General features: G+C 37.4%; 1 protein-coding gene across 2 annotated transcripts; it reads left to right on the plus strand.

Moving 5' to 3' along the window:
* The first annotated feature begins 2,299 nt into the window (after window positions 1-2,299).
* On the plus strand, window positions 2,300-7,611 carry LOC149010655 (importin subunit alpha-2-like). Of its 2 annotated transcripts, none has more exons than XM_089161989.1 (12): window positions 2,300-2,414; window positions 2,546-2,777; window positions 3,061-3,157; window positions 3,253-3,344; window positions 3,432-3,563; window positions 3,661-3,846; window positions 3,936-4,099; window positions 4,204-4,282; window positions 5,374-5,502; window positions 6,030-6,157; window positions 6,250-6,627; window positions 6,978-7,611. In XM_089161989.1, the coding sequence occupies exons 2-11, from the start codon at window positions 2,568-2,570 to the stop codon at window positions 6,623-6,625; spliced, it is 1,593 nt and encodes a 530-aa protein (XP_089018115.1). In that variant the 5' UTR covers window positions 2,300-2,414; window positions 2,546-2,567; the 3' UTR covers window positions 6,626-6,627; window positions 6,978-7,611. The 2 variants fall into 2 exon arrangements, with proteins under 2 accessions (XP_089018115.1, XP_089018116.1); XM_089161990.1 differs by having other exon boundaries at window positions 2,556-2,777.
* The last annotated feature ends 2,930 nt before the right edge of the window (window positions 7,612-10,541 follow it).

The following is a 10,541-nucleotide window of genomic DNA, read 5'->3' on the forward strand; positions in this document are numbered from 1 at the left end:
TTTCCTTTTTGGTTTTGGAACTTTCACAATAGCTCTATAGCCCCAAATCTTAAGGCATGCCAAATTTGGTTCTCGTTGCTTACAAAGTTCATACAAGGTCTTTGAGCGTTTTTTTGAAAGGAAATTTGTTTAATATATAACAAGCAATTAACAGTGGTTCACCCCAGACACCACTACTTAAGCTAGAATAGGACATCATAGCATTTACCATTTTCATTAAAGTCCTACTTTTCCTTTCTGTCATACCATTTTGCTGTAGAGAATAAGGTGTAGTAACCTCATGAACAATGCCCATAGTTTTAAAATAGTCAGGATCATATTATTCACCACCCTTATCACTCCTAAGACACTTGGTAGTTGTCTTACAAAAGTTTTTAGACTCATTTTTCAAAACCTTAAAATATTTCAAAACTTTGGCATTCAGGAGATAAACATAACAGAATCTGGAACAATTATCAATAAATGTTACAAAATACTTCTTTTATCCTCGAATACAAGTACTATGAAGATTACAAACGCCACTATGCACTAAAACTAGAATATTAGAATCTCTATTCACCTTAGGAAAGAGCTTCATAGTAATCTTAGTCAGCATGCATGTTTTGCAATTACCTATATCATGATTAACTTTAGGAATCAAGTCTTGTTTAACCATATCATTCATTTTCCAAAAATTCATCGACCATGCCACAAAGAGAAAGAAACAAGCATGTAAGCAAAATTATTCACTTTATTGATTGAAACAAGAACAACGTTTAACTTAAACATACCCTTCCCTTTGTTTTTCTTCATTCCTGTATTTTCTCTTTCCTTTGTTCTTGGATGGCATGGTAACTAGAGCAGAAATTGCAAGCACGATTTGCAATTCTTTCTTCTTTACAAACCCTTATTTTGGTTCTTCCTTCTTTCTCTTTTTTCATTCCTTATAATGGCTCCCTTGAGTGGGGGGGGGGGGGTGAAACTAAAGGCAACAAAGCTTCTTGTGTTGTCCGACAATGGGGGGGGGGGGCATTGGTGGTGGTAGGTGGTTTCAGTAAGGTAAGGTGTAGGAAGAAGATGGCAAAGAAGGAAATCCCTTCACCAACCTAAGAGTCGAGTATGAGAGGGTAACTTGATCATAACACATCATACAAGGGTAGTTTGGTTATTATTATTATTTTTAAAATTTTGAATTAGTTAATAGAGTCTTACTCATTCTGTTAAGTGTGAGCAACCAATGATAAAAAAAAGTGAGCCACCAGTAATATTTGGCACTTCAAGAGGTGCTTTCAGTTTCACCCCGACTTAAGGGAGCCACTAGTAAAAAACTCAATGAAAAATAGTTAGAAAACGATAATGGAAATCGATGTAGAAAATTTTATTGGTTGCTTGTTGAAGAATGTTTCAGTCGGCAAAATGATGATATAGAGCTTAGCCTCTGTGACACTACAAAGTACTTCAATGAAGGTGGAGATTAGAAAGAGAACTATCGATACAAGTCTTGATAGAATTCCTGGTAGATCCACTCTTTCTACATTTTCAAGGCTTTATCCACTAGGTTCAATTGCAGTTTCTACGAGAAATCTGCCACTTGATGGGTTTATGGCTTTATTCTGTAGTTGTTCAATTGTTTATATTATATAGACAAGCAACTTGGTTGTCGATGCCCTAGCTCAAAGGATGTTGTACGTTGTTGACAATCACGGCATTTTGAACCCTATCCATTCCTTAATTATAATCATGGTTAGTTTCGATTCAACCTTGAGCTTGGCTTGTTTCTTCAATACATTTGTTTTCTTACCAAGAAAAAAAAAAAAAAGTCTCATTATCATTACCAATTAATAAGCCGGCAATACAAAAACTAATGATAAAATCAATCAATTGAATCAGCTTCATGGATGAAGTAGACAAAAGGTAGGGAAAACAGAAACCTAACTAGAAAGAGTAGAAAGAAAGGAAAAAATGTACGAAGAGAAAATATGAAAATACTATCCTACCATAGTGATGTAGACCCCACATCCTCATAAATACGATGGGTGGATTAACTAATCACAGATCTCCATTAGCAGTGATGATAATAATATAATAATGTATAAATGCACATAAACCCTAGAAATGAATAAAGAATTACCAACATGACAGCCGCGAGAGCTGGCACTGCGAAGCCCGCAAGTTTCCCTCAACTTCAAATTCAAAATCAGTGGCAGCGTCGTAAATAAGTGGATAAAGTGTGCCTTTTTATTACCATCACACCCTAATTCCGTTGCTTAAACCGCTATAAAGCTCTTCTCTTGTCACTTCCTCAACGTTAAATCAAAAATATATAAATCGAAGAACCTTAAAATTATAAAAGCCCCTTTCGCCTTGACCATTTGCTTTCGCTCTCCTTCTGCAACTCGCTCCACTCACTGTCTCTGCTATTTGCTCCTCATTCGGTAGTTCTCTAATTAAGAGCGCCTATTCTATTCAAATTTGTATTGGTTTATCGCTTCATTTGTGGGTCTAGGGTTTTTTTTTTCTTTTTCTCTCTTATCTGATCGGTTCTCCGTCTTTGATTTGCTGTTAGGGTTTCATAGATCTTAGCAGCCATGTCTCTAAGACCCAACGCAAGAACGGAGGTTCGTCGCAACCGATACAAGGTTGCCGTAGATGCTGATGAAGGTCGGAGAAGGAGAGAAGATAACATGATTGAGATCCGTAAGAACAGAAGAGAGGAAAGCTTGCAGAAGAAAAGAAGAGAAGGCATGCAAGCACTGCAATTTCAGACCTCGATTCTCCCTTCTACCGTTGATAGGAAGGTATATAGCTTAATTGCCACTTATTCTATATAGATTCTTTAGATTAATTGTTTGATCGGTTTCTTTAATCTTGTACTCCAATGGGGATTCGCCTTCTAGGGTTTCAATCTTGCTTTTATTATTTCCGTTATTCTGACATTTTATTTGCTTTTCTTTTTAAATGAAAAGTTTTGTGCATCTTAGGCCCTCCCCATTAACTGTAATTAATGAAATTGGATGGTTCAGTATTACTTACTTGGATTATATGTTTTCTTGTTTGTTATTTATTTTGCTTAAATTGCAGTTAGAGTCTCTTCCCGCAATGGTTGCTGGTGTTTTGTCAGATGAAAGCACCTTGCAACTTGAGGCTACTACACAGTTCCGGAAACTACTTTCTATAGGTAGTGATTAGATTTTTGGGGGCGCTTATCTTATTGTTTTTATTGTATGAGTTTCTTTTGTTTCCTAAGTTTGTCGAGGGTGCATATTTTTGTAGAGCGCAGTCCTCCCATTGAGGAAGTTATCCAAACTGGTGTCGTCCCACGCTTCGTTGAGTTTCTTATGAGAGAAGATTTTCCTCAACTTCAGGTTCGTGGACAGTGATGATAAGCTAATTTCTACTTTTCTAAAATTATTATTTTAATCTTGTTTAACTGGAAATCATTCTTTAAACAGTTTGAAGCAGCTTGGGCTCTCACAAACATTGCTTCTGGAACCTCGGAGAACACAAAGGTTGTGATTGATCACGGTGCCGTCCCCATCTTTGTGAAGCTTCTTGGTTCTCCTAGTGATGATGTTCGGGAACAGGTATACTGAATGCACTTAATTTTCTATGATCTTAAGAAGCTTTGGACTGTTTTGAGATGTAGAAAGAACTTTATGACGGGTTACTTTTGAAACTTAGGCTGTATGGGCACTTGGAAATGTTGCTGGTGATTCTCCTAAGTGCCGAGATCTTGTCCTTGGTCATGGAGCTTTGATTCCATTGCTGGCACAGTTGAACGAGCATGCAAAGCTTTCAATGCTCAGAAATGCAACATGGACACTGTCTAATTTCTGCAGAGGCAAGCCACAACCTCCATTTGAACAGGTTGGGCATTTCATTTCTCATTTATTGTGTCTTCAAGTTCAAAATGATTTACAATGTTAATTAGAAGACCTTTCAACTGGATTCTGCAGACCAAACCTGCCCTCCCAGCATTGCAGCGCCTTATCCATTCAAGTGATGAAGAAGTCCTAACAGATGCGTGTTGGGCACTGTCATATCTCTCCGATGGGACAAATGATAAAATTCAAGCTGTCATTGAAGCAGGTGTTTGCCCACGGCTTGTCGAGCTATTATTGTAAGTGATTTCACTTATTCCCTTCGAAATTTTACATCTCTTTGCACAAAGGGGAGATAAGTTTCTACCAGATCTTAAGCCTTTTATCCTTCTGTTGTTCTCAGACATCCATCACCCTCGGTTCTTATCCCTGCGCTTCGTACTGTCGGGAATATTGTCACGGGAGACGATATGCAAACTCAGGTATGAATAGTTTATTGGTTTTTTAGTTGGACGCTTATAGTTTTTCTTCTTTTGATTCATTTTCATTTTAACTTAGTGGTAACTGATTATTGTATTGTTAACAATAATTAGCGAAGTTCATGCTGGTAAACATTTCTTTAGTTGGAGGGACTCTTGATTGTTGCTCCATTCATTTTTCCCAATGTAGCAATTGTTGCTGTCTGTTCTTGTACTTGGTCTGAATTTTGGTGTGGACTTGCTAGATGTATTCATCTATTTGGGCATGCATTTGATGTTGTGCTCTTTTTAATTTGCTGGACTTACTAATCTCAATGTTACCTGTTCTGTATTTAGTTTCTAGTGCCTGCTTTTAAGAATGTTTATGATTGTCTTCTTGTATAAAATAGTTGTCAGTTGTGCTGTCATTAAGGGTTTCAGCTAGTTTATGGTGGGCTCTGTTTATTTCTGATTTTTATTTAGGTCACTGTTATGTGGGTCTATAATGATCAATAGAATTTTGTGTCAACAATTCTCTCGTATGCAGTTAGACAGTTTGTCTCCATTTAGATATTACAATTATAATGGGCAATGAAGTTTTAGTAATCACCATCTCAAAGGGTGGTCTCAATCAGGCTTGAAACCAATATGTACTGGATCTTGTTTAGACTCTGGGACCCCCAAGTTCAAACCCAAGTTTTGACATCGGGTTGTGTTTCTGTGAAGCCTAAAATGGAAAAAACTTGTGAGATTTTGCATGAATCCTTGGATTGGATTTGTTTGAATGCGTTTTCACTTGAAATGAAATGTATCCTGTTAAGTGAGAGGGTTTGCAATGCTTGAAAACATCTTTTAGTACTCCCTATCTTGTTTCTTATTCTTTTTTCCCCTGGTTGGGAGTTACTGGATTTTGTCTTCTCTCCTCTTTTTCTTTATAATTTAATAGTTGCTTTCTAATTGGGAAAAAATTGCCATTTTGATGAAACAAGGTTTTATAATTGTTTATATGAAGATGTGATTATCTGATTGATGTTATGTGTTCTATTGATAAATGTATTGTACAAGAAGTTTGGAATGGTTGCTGACTTGTTTGTTTCACCTTGTCATTTATCCAGTTTATCATCAATCATCAAGCCCTTCCCTGTCTTTTGAACTTGTTGAATCATAATCATAAGAAGAGCATCAAGAAGGAAGCATGCTGGACAATATCAAATATTACTGCTGGAAACAAGGATCAGATACAGGTACGAAATTTCTCTGTCTGTGTGGCATTTTCCTAATAAAATACACATTATTGCTAACCTTTTCTGTTAAATTTCATGACATTGGGAAGTCCTGGTTCTGTTCCTACTTCCAAATGTGTAAAGTTTGACTGTGCTGGTTGAATTTAGGAAGGAAATAATTTATTTACTTGGGTTTTATCTTTGTTTTTTTCTCTTATGAACTTGATCATTTCTGCTGTTTACTTGTGAAATCATCAAGAAAAGTAGTGGTGTTTGTCTTACAAGCTTCCTTCTTGACTCACTATCATGAGAAGAGCATCAAAAGGAAGCTTGTTGGAGAAACAAGAATCAGATAGTCATACAAGTTTGAAATTTCTTGTAGTAGGATGGCTCTTATGGTGTCTTCTTACCTTTAAAATTGATGTCCTAATTCTAGTTGCCAACATATACTGATGGACTTATTCTTGATTAAATTTAGTTAGTAATAAATACATGGTTATTTGTGCTCTGCTTTGATTAATTTGTTCATGCAATTTGTTATTGCACAGGCTGTCATTGATGCTGATATTATTGCTCCTCTTATCCACCTGCTGCAAACTGCTGAGTTTGACATAAAAAAGGAAGCTGCATGGGCACTCTCAAATGCAACCTCTGGTGGCACCCATGATCAAATCAAGTATACTACTGCCTAGTTATTGGTTTCTTGTTCTGCTGGTTTCATATTGGACTCCTGAAAAAATATTTTCCTTTCTGTTTTTGTGTGTATAGGTATCTGGTGATTCAAGGTTGCATTAAACCTTTGTGTGATCTCCTCATCTGCCCTGACCCAAGGATTGTCACTGTCTGTTTGGAAGGGTTAGAGAACATCTTGAAGGTTGGGGAAGCTGAGAAAAACTTGGGTAATACTGGTGGAGTGAATCTTTATGCCCAATTAATTGACGAGGCTGAGGGATTGGAGAAGATTGAAAACCTACAGAGCCATGATAACACTGAGATCTATGAGAAGGCTGTGAAAATTCTAGAAACATATTGGTTGGAGGAAGATGATGAGACGCTGCCCCCAGGTGATGCTACCGCCCAAACTGGTTTCCACTTTGGTGCCAACGAAGTTGCAGTTCCTCCCAGCGGTTTCAACTTCAGTTGAAGGTATCTTTATTTTCGTTATTCAACTTTAATTGTTTGTGTTTTCTCGAGGTATTTCGGTGGAAACCTCACGAACAACCCCTACTCTCATTGAATTTGAGAGTGCCCAAGATAATGGCCAGTAAAAATTTCCAAGTATCTTGAACTTGTAGGTCTACATGGTGTCCAGATCCATAGGGTTTGTTATGCTTGTTCTATCTTTTGCTATAGTTTCATTCATATATTTGGTTTGGTTGATCTTCTCTTTTTTCAAATTAGTTGGTGGTTGATGGATTGTTGATTTACTTCCTTGATACTAGTCATCTTCATTTTTATGAGCAAAATAGGATCAATATGTGTAAATCTTTTTGCAGGGCTGTGGATTGGTAGTATCATGATGCAAGAAGTCCCATGTTAGAGCTGATAAAGGTTTATGTTGGGGGTTGGGTCAGGTCAGCTTCTCGTTGCCATATTTGGGTCCTATTTGTTCCAGTCTCAGGTCTGATCAAGAATAGCATTGGGTTAATTACTTTTGCGGTGGTCGGTCAAATAAAGGCCTGTGTACTGATTGAGTCTGGGAAAAACATTGGGTGTTTGCATTCTATTTTGTGGGATTAAAGGGAGGGGGTGCGGTGGAAACATGTACTGCCCTGAAAATTTTAGTGTCAGAGTCGGTTTTTTTTCCCTCATTCGTTTGTAGTTTTATTAGTAGAGGTAGAAGTTATTGCTGTGTTTTGGGTCATTTCATGTATTGTCTGTTCTGGGGTGGTTTGGAAACCCCAACATATCCTGCGTGAAGAATAGCAAGGAGAAACAGAAGAGCAAAAAAGTGGGAAAGGGAAAGAATCTAGCGTTTAGTAAATATGATTGTTTGTTGATTATAATTCGATTTGTCTCATCCCTTCTTAGTTTTTTCGGTTCTTAAAACGATTACATGTATTGATATTCTTGTTAGTATGGAAATAGTCAAAACTCGAGGATGAAAAATGAGTTTAGTTTTTTGAATTATTCTGCGAGTTGTATTCCATTAATCATTGGTTACTGATGATTTCTTGTTGCTTCATATGCTCAAGAGAGAGTGGATTGTGAATTTTCAGTAGGGCTCTGAGGCCTTGCATTTCATTGTCCATTCGTTGAGTGCTTAAATGTATACATCGAAGTAATTAGTGAAACAATCTAGTAATTGCATGTTGTATTTCCAATGAAAAACTAGAAACACTTCCATTTCTGCGGAACTGATTCTTGAGCTGATCCAATGAAAATGTATTTGACAGGTCAAAAAGAACAATAATTTTTCAAAAGCAAGAAAACTAATGTTATTAACCCATAAAACATGAACTCGAAATATTAAGTTCTAAGAATAGGAAATTCGGTGGGGCTAAGAAGTTATAGAAATGTGAAAGAATAATATTTCGGGATTAAATTAAGTGCAGGAAGGAAGAGAGTTGGTAATTGTCAACTGAGCCTCTCAAGATTATGGCTGAATGACTATACGTAGCCAATGGCTCTTGTTAAAGTTCGAATGAAAGTGGATTTTCTTCTCTCCTAAATTTATTTTTTACCTTTTTTTTTTGTTAAATTTTTTCACCATTGAAGGGGTTGCTTAGTTGGTAGTGACCTGCCTCTCTAAATGAAGAGGTCACTGATTCAATGCTCCCTTTAGTATTTGAAATAATTCACATCCCTTTATATGAAAAACAATGTTAGAATTGTTTCTCTTTTTGTAATGACTAACACTTCTTAGTGAAGAGGCTTTCACCTTGCCCAAGTCAGAAGTTTTTTTTTGGCTCGTGGTTGAATCTGACTGCATGAAGGCAGTAATGCTAGTAATCTCCATAAATTACCATTGCAAGGTTTGTTGGTTGATAAAAGCCAACACTTATCAGTGGAGAAGGTGTGGGCTTGATCACGTTTAATGTTATATTTTGTAATCCCCATATCGTCAATTATAATAAATCGTCATTTCAAAAGAAAAAAAAATTCCTTAAGAGTGGTGGATGACAAGAATACTAATTTAGTTTTATACTGATACGTCACAGTTATAGTTTTGGTTCCAACTAAGCCCCTTCTTGCGATCGAGACGATGAGTCTTGCAAGAAAGGTTAGACGCGGGCCGACTCATATGCCGGGCAGCCGCCTCCGATGACTAAGTTAGACGGTGAACAGATTAAGATCCCGTACAAGAACTACACAAGATAATGTTCAGAATGTATTGAATGTTTAGTGGAGGGGTGAATCTTTGTTTTTATAGTGTATGTATTACCTTTTCTGGATTTAGTAAGGTTACCCGATGAGGGCTACTGTTTCTCCTGAGATTACGTCTTCTTGTCGTTGGTCCCACTCAATCATGCTTTGAGTTGACTTTCCATCTTAAGTGTTGTTGCCATATAAGCCTAGCGTAAGAAATGCCCTACCTTTGTCAGTCGGTAACCATCCCGACTGAGTGTCCGATTCAGTCCTGGCCGGATTTTTCGCGGCTGCGCGGATAATTTGACACGTGGCATAGAAAAAATCAACGACTTAAATTCTTTCAATCAGTTTTTATATTTAAAATGTTTTACAAATTATAATTATTCGTCCTTTATATTTTCTAAATTTACAAAAATAATTCATGTTCAACTCGATGAGAACAAAATCCTAAACCTCATCCGGATTTACAAGCTCTTCTAACCCTTCCAGTGTTCACCTTGGCTTCACTGGAAACCACCCATGGATCCTCTGTGCATCTTGCCTGCGTCCGTTGCCGGTTTGCCGCAATGAATAGGACAAAGCAAATGCATACACATTACCAAATCTGCATTTCCTGTGAAAATCTTCAGGGTGGAACAACTTTCATTGCATCTTGAGAAGAAACCAGACCTTGAGAGAGCATTTTGTCCTTAGTAAACTTAATTTCTTGTTTCGGAAATCCTAGTGTAAATCCATCTCCTAAACGCCTGTTCTTTCTTGAGGTGATTTCTCTACTTTGCAATCTTTGTTTCGGTTTACTATTTACATGCTAAAATGTTGGTTTCGATGTTCTCATGAATATATCCTTTCCATGTTACTCTGTTTTGATGGATTTTGTTATTTATGATTGTTACTGCAGATTTTGATATGGTTTTTTTTCCTTCCTTCTTGGATCTTCACTTCTAAGACTCATTGTATGAAGACTTAGTCTATTTAGATGGAAATGATTAGTTTACTCTGTTGAAATCTCGAGAGCAGTGCTTGGTGGATTTTTAACATCGAGGCTAGAAAGGTCGAAAGGTTTTTTAGCGATGGCCTTTCTTCCTTTGAACGCTGGGCATGGCCAACTTATTTGAACTCACCTCCTCCCAGTTCATTACCAATCGCTAATTTTCAATCCCTCAAAAGCGCAGCTTGTCGCTTGAGGTGCCAGTTTTAGTATCAGATGGAAGGATTTACCCGTTGGTCAAGTCTGCTCCACCTTCACCTACAAGGGAACCATACTCTTCTTGGAGGCGTTTTTGTCTAATGACGACTCCAAGAACCAGAGACCTTCGTCGTATTCTCCATCTGGATATAAGCGATGAATGAGGATCGTGGTTCTGAACCATGTAAACGGACAAACTCTGCAACATGTTTTGGTGTTATTTTGTATATAAAAGAGTAGCTAACTTACCTTGTATTCTAAGTCTCTGCAACTTCATTACGGCTTCCTGCTGCAAAGAAAATTGTCAGTGACTGGTTTTCTACAACAATCTCCAGATTGATGTTGGGTGAATATGGTTCTAACGGATTGTTGGTAATACTCCATATATCAATATTGTTTAATTGACGGGGGAAAGATTCCTTACCTGAATTCGCTTTCCCTTACTTGAAGTATTCGCAGCGGAAGTCTAGATCCACGTTCTCGTTCAACCACCAAAGCTCTACCGGGGTGATTCCACAATCACTAGGAAAGGGAATGATATTCACAACCCAAATGCCGTGGA

The sequence above is a fragment of the Hakea prostrata genome, chromosome 7 (genome assembly GCF_041222555.1).
Source record: "Hakea prostrata isolate BN-2017 chromosome 7, UWA_Hpros_2, whole genome shotgun sequence".
Lineage (NCBI taxonomy): Eukaryota > Viridiplantae > Streptophyta > Magnoliopsida > Proteales > Proteaceae > Hakea > Hakea prostrata.

Excerpts from the sequence above, each read along its gene's own strand:
- LOC149010655 (XM_089161989.1), top strand. The coding sequence starts at position 2,568 with ATGTCTCTAAGACCCAACGCAAGAACGGAGGTTCGTCGCAACCGATAC. Across the intron at positions 3,345-3,431 it reads AAGATTTTCCTCAACTTCAG|TTTGAAGCAGCTTGGGCTCT; the intron begins GTTCGTGGACAG and ends TTCTTTAAACAG. Across the intron at positions 5,503-6,029 it reads GAAACAAGGATCAGATACAG|GCTGTCATTGATGCTGATAT; the intron begins GTACGAAATTTC and ends GTTATTGCACAG.